Source organism: Podarcis raffonei, chromosome 12, assembly GCF_027172205.1.
Source record: "Podarcis raffonei isolate rPodRaf1 chromosome 12, rPodRaf1.pri, whole genome shotgun sequence".
Taxonomy (NCBI): Eukaryota; Metazoa; Chordata; class Lepidosauria; order Squamata; family Lacertidae; genus Podarcis; species Podarcis raffonei.
Window position 1 is genome coordinate 19034027 of NC_070613.1, and position 20974 is coordinate 19055000.

The 20974-nt window shown below is 40.8% G+C and overlaps 1 protein-coding gene across 4 annotated transcripts in view; it reads left to right on the top strand.

Moving 5' to 3' along the window:
• The window catches only part of EPC1 (enhancer of polycomb homolog 1), a 59559-nt gene that overhangs the window by 35313 nt on the left and 3272 nt on the right, over positions 1-20974 (top strand). For 3 of the 4 annotated variants that reach the window (XM_053359761.1, XM_053359762.1, XM_053359763.1), the window contains 8 exons: positions 100-259; positions 462-638; positions 815-904; positions 996-1144; positions 2949-3301; positions 13946-14064; positions 15253-15394; positions 15514-15877. In XM_053359761.1, coding sequence (XP_053215736.1) covers positions 100-259; positions 462-638; positions 815-904; positions 996-1144; positions 2949-3301; positions 13946-14064; positions 15253-15394; positions 15514-15877 — 1554 coding nt within the window. Of the gene's footprint in view, positions 1-99; positions 260-461; positions 639-814; positions 905-995; positions 1145-2948; positions 3302-13945; positions 14065-14144; positions 14232-15252; positions 15395-15513; positions 15878-20974 lie in introns of all 4 variants that reach the window. The other variant, XM_053359764.1, reaches the window with a different exon arrangement.

Below are 20974 nucleotides of genomic sequence, written 5' to 3' on the forward strand. Positions count from 1 at the left end.
GTATTTACTGGATAATAAAGGATTTCACAAAGTGTAGGTGTAAATATTAAAGTATTACATGCTTAAAAAGAATTATAGCAGCTTTTTTATAATTTTCAGATATAATTTGGGCGATTATAATGGCGAGATCGTGTCTGAGGTAATGGCCCAGCGGCAGCCCATGAAGCCAACCTATGCTATTCCCGTTGCTCCTGTTCCTAATAGCACTCAGTTTAAACACCAAGAAAGTATGGAACTGAAGGAATTCAAAGTCAACAAGGTGATTAAATCTTTGAAGATATATGTACTTATTCAGCTTTTTCAAATGAGGCCAAAATGTTTAGAGTCCCAAGTCTAGAAGAATCCTAGATAACTGAAGTGTAAAGTAAATTTAATAAAAATTTATCATTCCAATTTTATTATATTTTGGTTGCCCAGACATTTTTTTTTGCCTTAATGGGTTATCTATTTTCTCCTTGCAGCAAGAGAAAGCGGACATTATACGACCCAAAAGAAAGTATGAGAAGAAGCCCAAAGTTGTACCTTCCTCGGCTACTGCTGCTACTCAACAGACAACTCCTGCTGCACTGCCAGTCTTCAATGCTAAAGATATGAATCAATATGACTTTCCCAGCTCTGATGAGGAACCGCTTTCCCAAGTATGACTTCCATATTTTCGACTGTAATCCTATAACCACTTACATGGGACTAAGCCCACTGAATTCAGTGGGACTTAATTCTGAATAGAGAGATTTAGAATTGTGCTATAGTTAGGGGAGGAAAGAAAATTGTGCCCTCAGATTCTTACCTGTGTTCTCTTCCTGTATGTTCAAAGGTCTTATCTGGTTCTTCTGAAGCTGAGGAAGAAAATGATCCTGATGGTCCATTTGCTTTCCGTAGGAAAGCAGGCTGTCAGTATTATGCTGTAAGTTTTGAGTTTCTACAAACAAATAATACTGTTATTAACAATGAAAGTAACATTCTAAAATATTTGTTCTCAAAATTTTCTCTTCAAGCCTCATGTAGACCAAACTGGTGACTGGCCGTGGAGTACTCCTAAAGGGGGAGCGTTAGGAGATGAGCGTTACAGATATTGCTTAACAACCCTTACTATACCCCAGCGGTGCATTGGGTTTTCACGTAGACGGGTTGGACGTGGTGGAAGGTAGGCTTATTTATCTTTAACTTGGTTAACATAAAGTTTCAATATGTATCGGTGAGAATGTGAAAAGGCAGTACAATAAAGTTCTTTTAGTTTTGTTTAGATTTTTGTACTTACTTGAAAAACTAACTAGCCCTTAAAGGATTTTTTTACCTTTACATATACCTTGGTTAAGATAATCCTCTAAATCAACTGCTGCAGGAAAGTTTGGAAGCATTTGAGCAATGAAAGTATTCAGATGGGAAAGAGGAATCCACAAGTTACTGTCTGGCCTCGATTGCTAACCCTGTGGTTAGCAGTCTAGGCTCCTCTTTCAGCACTTCAGGAGAAGGGGCTGGTGTGTCAACAACTCTCATTAAAGTAAGCTTGGGATACACTCAGAAGTTATGAGAAAATTTTCTTGCTACTACCAGCTGTCCCTAAGCACAGCGTGAGATGAGAGTCTGATTCTCTTCAGGAAATTAATTCAGCTGGTGCTTTACTGGACAATACTTAAGAGTTGAGACATTGTTGCTGCCTTGGAGTACGTCTCTTGCTGATGCGCCCTTCCTCAAGTCTTTTCCCATGTACCCAAATATTGGGGGGTAATAGACTTTGTCTCTCTTGCCTAGGCAGGCAGAAAACACCAGCCCACTCTTCAAGTGTTTAAGGAGTGGGGGCTCTCATTTGATAGAAATAATTGGTTTCTTGAATGGGGGAAAGTGATCCTCATTTGTGAATGCAAATATTCTCTACCAGTGGTGGGCTGGCAAGCTCTGTAAATCTTGCAACATGTCACAGGCAATGAAGATAAAAATATTTAAACCATCAGCTAAACCTGAAGTGAAGTCACTTAATCTGCAGGCAGTCGAGCTCGATCTAAAACTGGTGAAATATGTGCATATTTTCTTTAATATAAAAAATGATGATCAAACAGCTATATTTTCAAGCATGCTTGGTTTTTTTCTTCTTCTTGGCACAGGCCTAAGCCATAATGTTAAACCATGGTTTGGTGCTACATAAACAAGGCTAGAGTAACACTAGGCTTACAGGCTATTCCTTCCCCCATTCTGCTATTCCCTGCCCCCAGTCATGGTTTGAGGAAAGTCATGGTCTGTCGTTGCATCTAAACAATCAGATTCATTTGCCATAAACTGTTATCAGGAAGCAGAAAATTGTGTGCAGTGAGATTCTCCAGCTTGTTCACATAGTGCCAAATCATGGCTTGGCATTGTATTTGAACAAGCTCTTCATTGTTGGTTTGAAGTGCAACTATAGGCTGTCTAAAATTATTAACTTAATTTGTGCTTTTGCTTCCTTTTCTGTTTTGCCTGTTCAGTTCCTAATCAAATGTAAATATGTCTTTAAAAGACACTGTATCCTCATCTTTCCCCATTCAGAATTCTGTAGAATTCTTTTAATTGCAATTTTACAGTAATTTCTTAAAGATTTATATAACGCATTGTGGAAAACCTGATAGCAAAAGGGTGATCCAGCAACTACATTAAAAATACTTTATTACAAATAGAAGTGACATGTTGAATGTTGAAATAAGTTATCTTATCACATTGACTTTATTTATTTAATAATAACAACTTAAATCTTTATGCTGCCTTGCTCTTTCACATATGGCCCTTAACACAATTCTTTATGCTTCAAATGTTGGAGGTCTTCTGAGTTAACAGTTGATTTGGAAAGTTTTGTGGCAAGATTCTCAGATTTTTGTTTCTGCTTCTTTTCCCCCAACGTGGCTGATATAAAAAGGGGTTGGGTTGTAAATGTCACTTCAGCTTGTATGCTATAAAAAAAACAATCTTCCCATTTTTAGGGTGCTACTGGACCGAGCCTATTCGGAGAACAACAGTGCATTTTGCCAGCTGGATTCAGAAATGCTTTCTTCACAGCTACACTCGTCAATCAATCAATTTGCCAATACCTCAGAAACAAATACCTCGGACAGATCTTTCTCTAAAGACCTCAGTCAAATACTAGTCAATATCAAATCATGTAGATGGCGGCATTTTAGGCCTCGGACACCATCCCTACATGACAGTGACAATGATGAACTTTCCTATAGGAAATTACACAGGAGTGTAAATCGAACTGGCACAGCACAACCCGGGACCCAGACATGCAGTACCTCTATACAAAGTAAAAGTAGCAGTGGTTCAGCACACTTCGGTATGTTGATTTTGACAAACCTAATACTAAAATTGTCTTTGGCAAAGATGATCCAACTTTTTAGCTCCTCCATGTCTTTCTCAGCTAATAATTATATTATTTTACATTGTGCACTTAAGTGCAGTTGCTGAAATTCTCGGCAGTATAAAGTCTGACAAACCTCTCCTTCCATGCAGAATTAATTTTGTTACGACTATTTGACGTTCTTTATTGATTTCAGCAATTTAGCTTGCTTTTTGGTGGGGATTCTCAAGATGGGATACAAAATTAAGAATTAAAATGTAGCATAAGAAAACAGCAAAACCTGAAAGATGGGGGGCGGTTTAAAACCAGAGAGCCAGCATTATCCATGAAACAGCTAACCATGAAAAGATCTGCCTACAAACATTCTTAACTTTGACTGAAAAGTTCAACACTCTCAAATATTTTTAGTCCACCAGTGAAAAATAATAATTTGGTAGTGGCTATTAGCCTAATAGACAGTGATGCCATAACATCTGCTGTACCAGATCTTAAGCAACTCATCAAATTGTACAAAAAGAAAATTACTCCCCTGAATTAACACATGTGGTATACTGAAGCTTAAACTTTGAAGTCCGTTGTTTAGAATAACAGGTATACAACATAAGTAAATCAATACTATCAGTAAGTCAAATGAAAATTGTTTTTCCAAAATGTACACTTGTACCAGGTGAACAGCTTGAAGATATGGGTACTGCTTGCATCCTATTCAAATAGCTGTCCTACAGAATGATTTCTGGAAGTAGTTGCCAGAATTGAAGATTTACTGATTAACTATGTAACTTGCAAATAGATAATAGCTATGGAATGTTTATGGTGTGATCATAGTATACTTGTCCCTTTCTGATCCAAAACTCCCACAAGCCACCCACGGTATTTAACTTCTGTTGAACTCTTCAGTAGCAATGCATGTTTGTCTCTTTGGAAAAAAACAGCACTCTACCATTGTGGAATAAAAGAATATCAACAATGTTGTCCCTAGCAATTTTATTAAGATGTTTGATGATCTAGTTACATTAGTCATTCATGGCATTTATCATGAATATTTATTATCTCTGTAGTCATTCAAAGTAGTGTTGGACCTAGATAAAGTTTTATTAGTGGTTTCCTTATTCCATTTTTAAAAAAAACAACTTTATTTTTTATTAGTGGTTTCCTTATTCCATTAGGGACGCAGATGGCGCTGTGGGTAAAACTTCAGCGCCTAGGACTTGCCGATCGCATGGTCGGCGGTTCGAATCCCCGCAGCGGGGTGCGCTCCCGTCACTCGGTCCCAGCGCCTGCCAACCTAGCAGTTCGAAAGCACCTCCGGGTGCAAGTAGATAAATAGGGACCGCTTACCAGCGGGAAGGTAAACGGCGTTCCGTGTGCTGTGCTGGCTCGCCAGATGCAGCTTTTCACGCTGGCCACGTGACCCGGAAGTGTCTGCGGACAGCGCTGGCTCCCGGCCTCTAGAGTGAGATGAGCGCACAACCGTAGAGTCTGGCAAGACTGGCCCATACGGGCAGGGGTACCTTTACCTTTACCTATTCCATTAGGGCCAAGGTATTATCAATTCTAATAGTGAAAAGAGTTTGTAGTGCAAATATGGTCCCAAATATGTACTTGTGTGGTCATTGCAGCATAGTATTGGGCTAGCACCTTGTGACCTACCAAACCAAATGTACCCCAACAGCCATGTCTTACTATTCATAAGCAGCAACATCAGGATTTGGTGGGCTGTGCATGTTAGTTTTGATGAGTCAGTCACAAATTGTACTGGACTGCTTTAAGAGAACCAAATTATGTACAGGCAGTAACTGTTTTAGGTGTGTCCAAATGATGTGTGGGTACTTTTGGACCTGGAAGAGGGCAGAACGGGAGCAGGACATGCTTATGCACACTCTGCTGATGTGCACAGGACCAGGAACGGAACTCATGTGCAAAATGGTTGTCGCCTGTACAATGTGCAGGACCAGGTTCATCATACCTGGAATACCAATCTCTGTTATACTTAGCATTATGGCTGTGGCATTCCTTTGCTTTTTAAGGTTCACTGAGCAAATCATAAGTGTGGTCATTAACTTCAGAGTTTCCAGGTGCAAAAGTATATTGTATTAAAAGAAAATGATTTCCAGCCATAGAAATCAACTGTGTCCTTGGATAGTTGCTGGAAATCTTTATAGTTGTCTACTTACCAAACGTTAGCACCCAGATGAATAAATATTTAGTCTTACCATACCTTTGACTGTAGTTGTAACAAGTGGCTCTGATTTGCCCAAGCAATAGTTGCATATATTTACTGCTGCAAAATTTTAAATCTAAAAGTTGATAGTAAGGTCTGAGGTTCTTTGAAGTCTTAAGATAAATGTTATCTAAGAATGATTCATAGGTGGATTTTTGAGGTTGGTACAGTTGGATGCAGCACCATAGCCATGGTTTGATCACTGAGTCTAAGCCTTAGACTTGTTAACTCTTCACGCCACGCCACCCCCTGCCGTATTCATTTATTTTTCTTCCTAAAAACTCTGTTTATATTCTCCGTATTATGTTACCTTTAGTTTTCACAGCCATGAACCCTTCTGAAGTAGCCAAATATGCAAAGAGATTCAGAGCAGCCTTTTGGGAATATGGTGTGCATTGAGCTCTCTGCAGTTTAGCTTCTTAACTGAAGCTTAGCTAACACTATGGTCGGTGACTAATAGTAAAAACCATGATGGTTGATGGGTAAACCTCCTTTGACTCTTACAACTGCATGGTTGTGCTTTGATCATTTTCTACGAAGGCTTTGATTGAGGAGAGAGCATTTGTTGACAAGTAAAGAGTTACTTCGGTTGTATTTTTGTTTAGAGTGCTGGTTAGAAAAAAATAGCACTATAGAAATTTTGTAGAATATGGGAAGAAGCTTGTCAGGCCACTGCAGTAACCTGTATAGATAAGGACAGCTTCACCGTTGCATTCTAGACTTGTTTCAGTTCAGCCTAAGGTGGCACACTTGCTGCCCAGACAATCTGCCATGGTAGAAAACAAATTAGCATGATGAGTTGGGGATACTTCCTACTAATCTAATTGTGTGGGAGTCTGTGTTCTCTGTAGCGGTGATGATGTTGGATTTAAGAGTGGATCTGCTTAGCTTCAGAATGAGACAGAATTCCTAATAATCTGTCAATTATACTTTTATGGATTGTTACAAATGTACAATAAATGGACAATTTATGAATACATATAATAAATGGAAGTTTAGCTATAATCACTAAAAAGGAGAAGCTGTCTCTGACTAGAGTTCAGACTACTACTACTCTCTTGGAAATTTTGTATTTAAATGAGAAACATCAGCTGTATGTTGAGAAGTACAGCCCAAGTTTCATAACTGCTTAACTTTTGTAATATGGAAAGTAAGGATGGAGAAATAATTTATTCATTAAACTTTTCACAGCAGAGCAACGCAACACGCTTGCAGATCAGAAGACAACTCCCAAACAGATAATGTACTTATCCAGATTTTGAAATACAGTTCTGATGCCCACAAACTTACTTTGCGGGGGGGGGGGTCTAAAAAATCTGTACAGAGTTTTTAGTGTCCTTCCAAAATATCCGCACAAAGTGAGATAGGACAAACCTATTATTAAAGTCCCAGAAAAACTGAAGCAGAACAAAATTAGGCTGCTCAGTCCATTCCTAATGGAAAGACTACGTACACTATATAGAAAGGAAGAAAATAAAATCTTCATAATATTATAGCTTAAATCTGAGATGTGGCCATTTTAGCAAGCCTACTGTTGGATGGAAATTCTGGATATAATCTGATAGTCCTTTTAATAATGTATCATGTGACAACAGAGCACTTTGAAGGGAAAGTTTTTAAGTAAAAGGATGTGCATGTTATATAGCTATGCATTGAAGGCCAGGTGCCTTTTTGACTATAGCATTCATTGTGTTTTGCATCAAACTAGGAATATTTTAAGTTCTTCATTTTAAAATCTTGAATTTATGCTTAATTCTTCCAGGAAATAACAATATCAGACATTAAACACTTGCGTCAAAACTTCTGGTCTTGTACTAGTTAGTGCCTCTTGTGACCTTGGCATAAATCCATTTATGTTAAGTGATATTCTAATACTGTCAGCAACTTCAGTGTTGGAATACTTGTAAAGCTTTTGACAAAAATATGCATACCTTACTAATAGTGTTCCTATTTTTCCTAAAATCCAACATGTCTTCAAATAAAATACAGAATGAAAACCAGGCTCTTGATCCTAGAAACCTCTCCACAGGGCTGGTTTGCAGCCTTATAGAGTATTTTACAACTGACAGATGACAACTTCATTAACTGTGTTTCTTTTTCATGCATATTTTACACCCACACCCACACCTCTCAGATGTGGATTGACTGTCATTTCTATATATAATTACTGTAAGAGGCATGCCTAGTTCAGTATAAGCAGAAATAAATTTCATAGTGCCCTGCCATCATGCACATTAGTGCAAAGTAATATGCTGACGATATTTGCTGTGTATGAGGGGGCCTCAAATTTGGAAGCCATATCAGGCGTGTCTATTGGATGTCCACTGTTACCATTTTTTCTCTTTTTTGGTCTTCTACCAGCATTGGTGTATTTCAGACTTCTGAGAATTCACTCAGTTATAACAGTGGCTTGCTTTGAGAAGCTAGAAAGTTGGGGTGTTGGGTTAAGTGTTCCAGAAACACAAGTCCCAAGCCATATTGAGTATATGGTATAATTACAGTCAAACCTCGGTTGTCGGACGGCTCTGTTTTCGAACGTTTCAGTTCCTGAACGCCCAAAACCCAGAAGTAAATTCCAGTTTCCAAACGTCCGATGCAGCTTCTACTTGAGTGCAAGAAGTTCTTGCAATCAATCAGAAGCCACCCCTCGGTTGTCAAACATTTCAGAACAGGCTTCCAGAATGAATTACATTCGAGGTTTGACTATATTTGATTTGTGACCATCAAATAAAGAACAACTAACTATTTAACTATTTTTCTTACATTGTAAGCAATGAATGATGAAAAATCAGAAATATATAACATTAGTTTGGATACCTGAGAGCTAGTTTTGCATAGAAAAGGCTCACTGATGTGGCGAGCACTTGTGTCTGTTGAGAACTGTTCCATAGCATTTGCATGATAATATCATAAGGCTGGCATGCCTTTTAAATCAAACACATCAACAAGTTTATCATTTCACTGGGTTGATAGAATAGAAGTGAAAATCTTTGAATTTGGAGTGGTTTTTCAGGCACTTATAACCTATTTTGTATAGGCTAAATGACTTCCCCCATCCCATTTGTCTGGTAGCCTAATACGTGGGGTTTTTGCCAGTAAGTGGCCTTTCAGAGGAATGTTAGGAAAGTAAAAACTTGTGTAGAGCTTTGAGAAGCATTATATTTTGTATGGTTTAGTGACTTGCCTGGTTTTGTAACCTTTCGTTTATTTTACTGAATCTTTTCTGTTGAAGGTGAATTTCATACAAGAGCATTTTACACATTTCAGTCAGATTGTACTATCATGGGGAGGGTCTTAAACATTGTTCTTAAACATGATCGCCACGGAGAACCAATTCTAAATGCTCCTTTTACTATACAAAAGATAAATGTGACCCAAAGTATAGCAGGAAAAATGATAGATAAGTGATCTGTTTCTCAGGATTCAATTCCAACAACCATTGTCAACAGGTGTGATTGCTTGATATGAAAGGGCCTCTGTGTACTGATAGTATCAGTTGGCATACTGCTAGTAATATTGCTCATTAAACATCATGTGCCACCTAAACTGACCAACCTGTGTAGAGTTTTTCTTCCTTGTATCATTTGAAAAGTTGTTAAGGCATGAACCATGGATATTGCATGAAATAGAGATTCACATGGACACATGAAGCATAGCGTTGAGATGTATTGCATCTCTTTAGCAGTGTTTTTCAGATGATTCTGTAAGCTTCTCATACCTTCTTGCAGCATTACAATCTTCCACAGTTAAGGCAGATTTTGTGGCTTGCTACTAATGATTTAGGGACGCGGGTGGCGCTGTGGGTAAAACCTCAGTGCCTAGGACTTGCTGATTGTAAGGTCGGCGGTTCGAATCCCCGTGGCGGGGTGAGCTCCCATCGTTCGGTCCCAGCTCCTGCCAACCTAGCAGTTCGAAAGCACCCCTAAGTGCAAGTAGATAAATAGGGACCGCTTTATAGCGGGAAGGTAAAGGGCGTTTCCATGTGCGGCGCTGGTGCTGGCTCGCCAGATACAGCTTCGTCACGCGGGCCACGTGACCCGGAAGTGTTTTCGGACAGCGCCGGCTCCCGGCCTCTTGAGCGAGATGAGCGCGCAACCATAGAGTCGGTCACGACTGGCCCTGTTGGGCAGGGGTACCTTTACCTTTACTAATGATTTATTGAAGGTTTCTTGCAAGAAATTATGTTATTTATGGAATATATATTAGCTGCCCAGTAATGTAGTTCTCCAGGTGGCTCATAAAATTACAGTGACAAAATACAGTAAAAACAATTAAACAACAACAACAATTTGAGCATATACATTTCCTGCAAAGAGATGTAACACCAAAATCACAATATAACTATAAAATACGCAATAAATACTCAGTCGAATAAACAATATAGATTTAACATTGTTCTTAATTGCATTTAATGACTTTAACTATATGGGTAATTAGGTCTGTATACTCATAAATGTCTTTTAATAAAGTAACAAAATAAAAAAGTTCTCAAACATATATAAAATAAGTAATTGCCAATTAGATAAATTGCAGTTTATAGAGCAATCTGTTGCAGCAAAAGTATGCAGAGTGACAACAGCGTAACAGGAGACTGACTAATAGAAATCTAAAAGGTTGGCTATATTAAATATGGAAATGAGTGCACTGTGCATCCAGTTTTAAAACATAACAACATATTTTACCCTTTTTATGTGGCTCTTAAAAATGAACTGCAGAAAAAGGATTATAAAATCTGCACTATAATTCTTTTCTGTATCAAAGCATAAAGCCTGGGTATTAAAACCTAAGTTTTGCAGTTTAATGAAATAATATATCCTCTGTTTTATGCAGTTTACACTATGCATGCTTTTGATTTATTTTCACCACTCACTAATGAACTGTGGAGCATGGGGAAGAGTTGAAATCTTCCCATTTCCTGCCTTGAGAAAGCATCACATCCAAGTATGCAGGTGTGGGAATTAAGCATGTATTAATTATATATTTTTGGTGTCATGGACTTCTAACTTTGTTGGAATTCAACCATCTCAAAAATCGAAGGCTATCAGGAGCCCCTTGGGTTTGCTCTTGAGCTATGTGGGTAGCTGCTTTAGATAGCAGTCTCATATTTTCGCCTCACAGCTCAATGGGTCGGAGTCAGTGGTCATTTATTATTAGGAGTTTCATAGTCCAGCCCATGATGTTAAAACAAGAATTTTGTCCTGTACTTGAAATTTCCCCAGCAGCTTATATAAAGCAAGCCTTGCAGGGCTTTCAACTCTTTACAAGAGTAAGTTATTATCATTAAGAATTTACTTAGAAGAAATTGAGGGGGACGCAGGTGGCGCTGTGGGTTAAACCACAGAGCCTAGGACTTGCTGATCAGAAGGTCGGCGGTTCAAATCCCCGCGACGGGGTGAGCTCCCGTTGTTCAGTCCCAGCGCCTGCCAACCTAGCACTTTGAAAGCACGTCAAAGTGCAAGTAGATAAATAAGTACCGCTGGCGGGAAGGTAAACGGCGTTTCCGTGCGCTGCTCTGGTTCACCAGAAGCGGCTTAGTCATGCTGGCCACATGACCCGGAAGCTGTACGCCGGCTCCCTCGGCCAATAAAGCAAGATGAGCGCCGCAACCCCAGAGTCGGACTTGGTAGTGTGCTTGCAAGAGTGAATGAAAATTCATCCTCACAAGCAAATTTAAATATATCTGGCAGTTTTAGCTGAACTAAGACTTAGTTTTCTGTACAGAATTCACTTTTACTTTTGAAAATGTTATGATTCTTAAATCTATTGAATGTGTGTCACTTGTGGCTAACACTCTAGGGGAGTTGTTCAGTCTCTCTGCAAAGATGTGACTTTTAAGTAGAATTTTTACAGCATGTGTGGAGTGGCCCTTGGCTACCCTTACGGAAAATAATGTTCTGGGACTGTATCCTGTATCCATTTAGTTCAACAATTAGTGCAAGGATGTCTGGCTGTGCAATTGGACTTTCTCTCCCCACATTTACACACACACACACACACACACACACACACACACAAAACGTCTACTCTGGAACAAATTTGGAACACAGTATCTAAGGGGCAGAAGTTCTTGTGCTAACAGGACAACTACATTGGTTATAGCCCTTTGTTTTTAAGATGCCACATAACTTTCTCTTGTGTTTGCTATAACAAGCTGAATGCATTTATTAACCTTACTAACAAACGTTCTTGAGGCAACTTGTAGCCTAGTTAAAACAGAGCAAATAGACGAGAGTTTCTAGGGAGTGCCAAGAATATCTGCAGATTGCCTCCTGTAGAGCTCAGTATAATTTTAACAAGCTTAAATGCACCTTCAGGCAGTTGAAGAGTTCTTGTTTGAAGTGTTAAAATGATGCACAATTGCGGTCAAAGTTCTAACCACATACCTAGTGGACAGGGATCCAAAGAATTGGACCAAAGTTCTTCATGCTGCAGGTGGTTTTAGGCTTGTGTTTCTCAATCAGCAGCTTCACATGCCACATGGCAGAGGAATTGATTGGACTACTCTAAACAAGCTAATTGGAACCTAACCCATATAAATGCCAGTTTCTGCTATTTTATTCCTTCAGTGTGTCATGTGAAGCTCAAACTACACAACTAGGTAGAGAAGAAGAGATATTATTGTGAACCAGGCTTTATGTGAAAAACGTCCGCCGGCATCATCACCACCACTGCTTGCTGACTCATTGTGTACCTATATATTGCTGGAGAAAATCAATTAAAAAAAACTGGCAGAGCTTCCAACTGATGCATTGTTGTTGCTACATTAATGTTGCAATTGCCACCAAATATTTCTGCTTTCCTCTGTAATCTCCGCATTGGGTAGAATTTAAGAATGCAGGAATGCAAGCTGAACATCAAACAAAACTGTTGACTAATTGGGTGGACCAACTTGCTGGTGTACCCTTTAAGGTTATTTGTGGAGCTGTAGCAGTAGCTTGTGTATATCCTTCTTGCCATATAATTATGCAGGCTATATATATGCATAGCAATATGTTGATACATTACCTAAAAACCCCTTAACTTGATAGCAAAGAATGTCCTTTGTTTAAAAGTGTAGTTGCAAGTGAGATTCAAATTCAGTTCGTGAAAACTGGTGGAAGTTGAACCCCACAGATCAGTGTCTAGGCAAGTCTTGTCTTTGTAGTATTTCATGTTTTAAATGTCTGTCCTTGTGCTTCAACCTTTATATTGTGATCTTTGGATGAAGGATGGCCTGCAGATTTAATTAATAATAATAATAAAAAAAAAATAAAAACCTGGTCTAAATGTCACTATTTGAATAGGAGGGGGGGAAACTCAAAAGCCTAGGCAATCCTCAGGTTTGTAGTAAGAGCAACATACTTGAACTTGGTGATTGTTGCATATTGGCAACAAATTTGTAAAAAAAGTTTAGACTTGCAGTGTTTATAGCTGTGAATTATATTTGCTGGTCAAAAAGAGTGTGAATGTAGTAATACTCTTTAAGAGTTTTACAGATTAATACTCTTAATTTAATATGTGTATTAACTAGCATTGAGCGAAGTTGTGCACAACTAATTTGTTTCTGGAAACTTGACAGTGGCAGAGCATTTCTTTGTAGTTTGGAGTCTGGGTTGATAAACTAGACCATGTTCTGTAGAACCAGTTCCTGTTGCAGAATGTTTATTTTGATATTCTAAGATGTTCAAAACAAAAATCTAAAGCATCCATAATACTCAGATTTGAGTTTTCTACCAAAAAATGGAATCAAGAAATCCTGCCAATGTGCTGTCTAGATTAGATTTACAGTATTACCTTATTCTCTATCCTAAACTGCTTAAAGGTTGGCTGTGGAGAGTTTTTCATTAAGATGGACTGAAATGAAAACTGCAGCAAAATGCTATTCAGTTTCTGCTTTTAGAACTCTTCATAGATGAATAAGTGACATAACATAGTTTTTCTTTGTAAATCAACATAACTAGCTGTTCTTATAGATCAGATCTTGACCCACGTTCTATCTACATCAGGTGGGTTAATTGAGGGAAACAGAATGAAAACCTCATAAAGCTTTTTTTTAAGGAGTAATTTATTCATTTTAAAATTAAATGTTCATTTGATGGGATGGAATGCAGGCATTATCTAAAATAGGAACAGGGGGATTCAAATGGATATTTGATAACTTTTCTATCTTAGTATGATGGTTGTAATATGGCAATCAGCTGTTACTGAATGGCAAGCCACATTTTTATTGCTTCATAGTGTTAGAAGCACACTTCCTTTTGTAAGAGCTGCTAATTGCAGCTCCGGCTGAAGTAGGAACACTGAATATATGTACTGAGATTCGGAGCTGCACATGTTGCATTTCCATTTTAGTATAAGGGCTGTACACACGAGGTTTATGTATTTTGATATGGTATTCTCTTATTTTATATTTTGTTCAGCATTTACAGCCGAACAATACCAGCATCATCAACAGCAACTGGCACTAATGCAGAAACAGCAGCTTGCACAAATTCATCAACAGCAAGCAAATAGTAATTCTTCTGCGAACGCTTCACAGGTGAGGGAGTTGTCTGTATTATGATTTATCCCTCATTTTTCCCACCAGGGTTCATCTCTAATTGCCAACTGTTGCCATAGCACCTTGCAACTAACCAGCAGGAAAGTGGCTTTCGCTCGAATCTACATCTTAGCCATACTCTAGAATGTTTAGAAGGGACACTACAGGTGAGTATAGAGGCACTGCCTCTGCTCCCTCCTAACAGAAAAGAGGTGATTCTGTCAGTAATGACATGGTATACCTGAACTAAAAAATCCAGATAACATCACTAATTTAGACTGCATGAATTGTGTGTGTGTGTGTGTGTGTGTGTGTGTGTGTGTGCGTGTGCGCGCATTCCCATCCAGCAAGCTGAATTTCAAACTTAAACCTTGCTTAATGCAAGTGCAGGCACTTCGTTGTTTTGTATACTTAATGTATTGAGACTACTAATAAATATAAGGAATAGATCAGTGGTAGGGAATCTGTAGCATTCCAGATGTTGCCCAGATACAACTCCATCATCTGGCCATGTTGACTGGGTCTGGTGGGACGGGAGGTTTGTAATCAAACAACATCTGTAGGGACTACAAGTTCTTTATCCCTGGCAAAGAGATTTTGGTGAGATATGTTGCACTTGGCTTATAGAAGTCTAAACACCAGACTGTCCTGTATTTCCAGATGAACTGTGGGCACGACTAATTGTAAAATGGTCTTCCTTTATTGATTATAAAACTACCAGTACTTGACTTTAAAAGGTATTTGTAATGCTTGCTCAGTTCTAGCAACTTTCAAGTAATATGTTAAGGCCTTTAATACCATGTTAATTCCCTCTGGAGCTTTGAAAGGCAAGGTCTATTTAAATAATAAAAATTAAGGAAGTGAAGATGCATCTGTTCATGTACACTTTTAGAGAACAAATGAGAGTCTGATCATTTTGGTAGTGTAGTGGTTTTGTTGTTGTTATTTGTTTTGTTTATTCCTCTCTGCCTTTAGGAGACAGGTGTCCTCCTGTGGCTTTTAACATGACTGTTTTTAAGTATGTGATATGATATAAACTAACCAGGGAGCTGTTAAAGGAAAGGTGATCCGGACATTTAGTAGATTACTGTAGTAGTATATGCTTTAAAACTTGCTGTGTGGCTTCTTGATTTCCTTTTGTCCCCTTCCTTCTTTAAACCAAGTCTGTTTTCTGTTTGTTTTTCAAAGGGTTTTATTTCCAAGACACTGGATTCTGTTAGTGCTCAATTTGCTGCTTCAGCGTTGGTTACATCAGAACAGCTCATGGGATTCAAAATGAAGGATGAAGTGGTGCTTGGAATTGGGGTGAATGGCATCATTCAAGCCTCAGGTAAGAAGCAGCAAAGATGGTTGTGACCAGATTTTGCTTTGGATGTGCATCTTAAACCAGTAATGGATGTGATACTGGCATTTTGGAATTATACCTCTTGTGTTTCTCTTCTTCCACAGGAGTATATAAGGGCTTACACCTCAGTAGTACTACGCCTACAGCACTTGTACATACAAGCTCGTCATCAACAGCAGGTTCAACCTTGTTACAGCCTTCAAATATAACACAGACTTCAAGTTCCCACAGTGCACTGAGTCACCAAGTAACTGCTGCCAATTCTGCAACAACTCAGGTTCTGTTTGGGAACAATATTAGATTAACTGTACCCTCATCAGTTGCCACTGCAAACTCTATTACTACGCTCAATGCACGACACATACCTAGGACACTAAGTGCTGTTCCATCATCTGCCTTAAAGCTGGCTGCAGCAAACTGTCAGGTGCCCAAGGTGCCAGCTTCATCCTCCGTGGACACAGTACCAAGGTAAGCCTTTGTGTTGGAATTCAGATTGGCGGGGAGATAATTCACATCTGGTATTCTGTCACTGTGGCATTTGTGAGTCTGTCTCACAAGATTATCTTTGTGACATACATTTGAAACCTGCCCCTAACTTCTGCTTTATGCATCTCTAGTCTAAATAGTAAAATCTTGTAGAGGCTCTTGAAATGCATTTGAAGTTGCAAGTGGAGGCTGATAGTTGTTTTTTTTTTTTGTACCTAAAAAGGACCAGACTCTGTAATATGAAAACTTGCATCCTTTGATTTTACTGTGTCTAGAGTCTGATTACAGAGAGAAGAAAATGTATTGAACAGTAAAGCTTTGTTTCATGTTGTCATTAATAAATCTCTTCCCCATCCTCCTGCCCCTCCCAAATTCTAAATGTGTGAAAGTAAGCCTCATTGATCTGGATGGGATTTATCAATTAAGTCATTGGCATCCAAGGGCTTTGCTTGATTCTCTCAAGAGCTTGGGGGTTCTTTCCATATCTGAAAGTGTGTTTTTTAAATTCTCTGTTTTGAAAGTTGTTTGGAAGGGGGAGTGGGCTTGCTGGTTGCAATTCAGAGAAACACAGGCCCAAAGCCCAGTTGGTTCACTACTCCTACATGTATTTCTCTTTGTGTGAGATTTACAATGCAAGAATCCATTTTTATATAACTGTAGGCTTAGGCCCTTTACTTTGCCAGAGAATTGCTTACCCGCGTCCCCAGGACCGAGAAGAGAATAAAAAAAATTCCAGGAAAGTTTCTTCTTTGGAGAAAAGAGTTTTATTGCAAATCTGTGCACAGAGACAGTCAGCAGAATATAGTTTCTGAAATCTGACTGTGTTGTTACCATGTTCAGCAAGCATTTTTATACCTGAAAGCATTCACCCTCCTCCCATACCTCCCCCCCAATATTTGCTGGCTAAGGCTGCTAGCTAAGCACTTCCTCTGCTGGTTAAGCATTTTCTCTGCTCAGTAAGCACCCCCTCCCACCTTCTTGTACACGTGTCTTTCTTTTGCTAGCTAAGCATTTCCTTCGTATCTCTTCTTATCTTGCATTACTTAAAGCAGAAGCAAAGCAGGAAACATCTTGCTAGTGGTTTTTAGTTGACAGCAGTTTTTGGCTAGGCAGGAAACGACCTTCTGACCTGTAGCTAGCATCAGCAGTTTCAGATAGCTGGTTAGACAGGAAACGGTCTCCTGACCTGTCTGATTTAGGCTTTGCAAATAACTGCATTTTTGAGTTTGAGCTTGTGTAGCCATCCTAGCAGAGTGCCGGAATTTACTATGTGTAGATAATATTAATGATTAACCGTTCCCCTCTCCCTTCACTCCCTCCTCTTCTTCTGAACAACCTAATACTTAGGTTCGTTCTGGGGTATGGGCCTATACTCCCTCATCACAGCGATGACTGTGGGTCCTAGCTTCCGTGACAGGAGTCTTTGCATCATTTGCTGCAAGCATTGCAATAAGCAGGGGATACAGAGGCAAAGAAGCAAAAGGATTAATAGCGGTCCTGCTAATAATACTATAACATTCCTGAGCCAACTGCCATCAGGCAGCCAGGAATACAACCAACCCCATAGATCACCTCCTGTAGTTTTCAGCGGGTTCCTGGCTATCATTGTTTCCATGTGATCAATGGTGGCCGAAATGCTGACATTATTATCTGGGACATATCTATTTTATTGCTGAAGGGCCCACTGATACTCGTGCTCTATCAGCTGCCTTGCTTTTTGGGAGGTTGTGTCCCACCTCTCTGAGGAGGAGCTTATTATCTTAACCAATTTTCCCACCTGTCCTTGTGGATGCTTAATACTCTCATGATTTCCTCCCAACACACTGTATCCGAAAGGGGCTTCTCCCTCTACATATATTAACATATACCCACAGGAATATATATCCACCCTTGCAGAGGCCTGACACACGGAGTGACCATATCAAAGAGATCTGGCCCCAATATCAAAAGTCCTGGCGGTGCCTTAAATTTTGCTGGGGGAAAAAAGTCTCTACGTTGGGGACGCTGCCCGCGGGCGTCCCTCCCATCCACTTGTCCAGTCGTCTGGCGCTCTTCTGGAGATGGTTAGCTTCAGAGGATCATCAGGATTTGGTGTAACTGTCCAATCTAAAATAGCCTTCTTCACTTAAGTGTGGTGGACCCAAGGGGTGAGGTCAGCAACTTTAACAGCAATGGGCCTGGGTCCACCTGTTGAGATAAGAGAAAACTTGGGAGAGTGACTGTACATAATTATTCAATTGCACATCTTGGCTAGCATATGGAGTTAACATTCTAACATATGGAACTGGTCTTCCAAACAGAATCTCAAAAGGAGACAGGTGGGTTCGCTTTGACGGGAGACTGCGGACCCTGAGTAACGCCAAGGGCAACATGGTCACCCAATTAGACCCGGTTTCCTGTGTCAGCTTGGACAGCTGATTCTTTAGAGTCCTGTTCATTCTCTCTACCTTTCCAGAACTCTGGGGTCTATAAGCAGTATGCAGCTTCCAGTTGATCTGGAGCGCTTTTGCCAGTCCCTGTAGGACGGCATGAACAAATGCTGGTCCATTGTCAGATCCTATGGACCTTGGCACTCCATAGCGAGGGATGATTTCCCTAAGCAGGCACCTGGTTACTTCAAATGCCTTTTCAGTCTTTGTGGGCCATGCTTCGACCCATCCGGTGTAGGTGCACACTGCCACCAGCAGGTAGCGGTGTAGTCCACAACGGGGTAATTCAGTAAAGTCCACGACAAGATCTTCCATAGGTGCCGTTCCACTGTGCTGAATCCCTGGGGGAGCCAGTGGTCCGGTTCTGGGATTATTCTTTTGACACAGCAAGCATTTCCTGGAGATCTGGGCTGCCAGTTGGTAGAGGTGGGCTATGTAGAAGCATTTTTCCAGCTGCTTGGTTGTAGCATCGGGTCCTATGTGGGTTGAATCATGGTACCTCTGAATTATTGGCCGCGAAAGAGACTCTGGAATCCATATCCTGTCATCAGGGGTAAGGTACCATCCTTCTTTGGTTAATGTCAGTTCCTGGGCGTCTGCAGTGTCCTTTTCCTGCTTGGTATAAGCTGGCTTGTCAGCGGTGCTTAAAATTTCTTCTGGGACCAGGGCTCCAATAACCGAGGTGGGGGCTAGTTCCCGAGCTGCTTCCTTGGCCACTCTGTCTGCCAATCGATTTCCTCTGGCCACTTCCCCTGGTCCAGTCTTGTGGCCATAGCAATGGATAACTGCCACTGCCTTGGGCTCCCATACAACATCCAGAAGGTTCAATAAGGCTTGTGGGTGGGCCACCTGGTTTCCTCTGGAGGTAAGCAAACCTCTTTCCTTCCATAAGGCTCCATGGGCATGTAAAGTCAGAAAGGCATACTTAGAGTATAAATGTTTATCTTCTGTCCCTTTGCTAGGGTCAGGGCTCTAGGTATGCCACTGGCTGTTGCCAGCTTCCCAATTTTGGCACAAAACCCTTTTCGCTGTCCCTTGGTCCTCATCCACGAATAGAGTAAAGGGTTTCTCAGGGTTTGGGATGCCAAGCGCTGGGGCTTGCTGTAGTGCCCTCTTCAAATCCACGAAGGCTTGCTGTTGTTCTGTGCTTCAAACAAAGGGGTCTCTCTCAGTTCCTCTGGTTGACTCATGTAGAGGCTTGGCAATGATGCTGTAATTAAATATCCATATCCTACAAAATCCTGCAGACCCCAGAAAGCCACAGAGTTCTCTGCAGTTCTTTGGCTCTGGTATCAGGATAATAGCCTGCTTCCTTTCTTCACTGGTAACAAAAGGGTGTTCCACTGTGATTGGCATTGCCTCAAGATCCTATGTTGGAGCAGTCGCTCTAGATGCACCTACACTCCTTCAGTCGCCCTTCGTGGGATGGGATACTTATTTACTGCAACAGGATTGACAAATGGCTTGGGCTTCACGATTATTGGTGGGATATTCTTTGCCATTCCTGGGGGGTTCACTTGTTCCAGAATACTGGCGGGGATGGGTCCCTCCTCTTCTTTTATTATCATGAGGCGCCAGTACTCCCTCAGGGGTGCCTCCACAACCAGTTCCCCAAGTGACATAGTGGACAATGTGGCTTCTCCCGATGGCTTAAAAGTAATTTGGGCTTGCAACTTTACCAACAAATCTCTTCCTAATAATAGAATAGGGCATTCTCTCTTCCAGTGCCCTTCCTGTCGGCAGATGGCGCACTGATTCCTCCCCAGGCGGCTTCGCCCTCCTCCCCGGGCACTTCCTCTTTCCTGAGGGGTGGGTGTGGTAGCCTGTAATGCCGTCAACTTCCTTGTTTGATACTTCTTTTTTTTTTTTCCTCTGGGCTTCCTCATCTCTTCTGATTGTAAGTGGTTTGAGCTAACTTCAACATCTATTCCAGCCCATGGCCGATGCACCCCTCATGCTTCTGGATTTTTTCTTTTGGCGAATATTGGACGCTGCCTGAGCTACAAAGGCAGCCTTTATAATGGGGCGTTGGCAATATCATCTGGGTTCTCCTCAAAGGTAGGGTTCTAATTTCTCCAATTGCACACATCAGCACTTGAAAAAGGCACATGTTGGACTGTATAAGTGCGTGGTGGTGCTTCCCCACCCTGTCCTGGGGGGCTGGTGGGTCATACACTCTGCATAGAGGCATCATTGCAGTCCCACCCTTTTTCTGTGCCTTATGGGACTTATAGAGGGACGCACTGGTTGCTGCTTCTATCCATTCCTTCTGCCATTACTTCCCTTGTGTTGGGAAACATCCTGCTGCTGCCAACAAATGGGAACTAACATCCACTTCTTTCGCATAGGGTTGTACATACTGTTGCAATCTCAATGTCTGATACTGTGTCCACATTTTTCCTTTCTTTGCTAACTCAATTAGTCCCTTCATAAACTCCTCATCATCCTCTTCCTCTTTGCTCTCTAATTCATCAACCTTGGAGGGTTCAGGCTGAGGGCCGGCTCCTCCCTGGTCCTGGGGCCCTGGGCCTGGGGGATTCGCTAGAGGGGCAGCTGGTGGAGCATAGGGTGGCGGCGGTTTAATGACTTCCCCCTCTTCTCCTTCTGGCTCTGGTATCACCGGGGGCTTTTCTGCCTTCCCTGCCGGTCG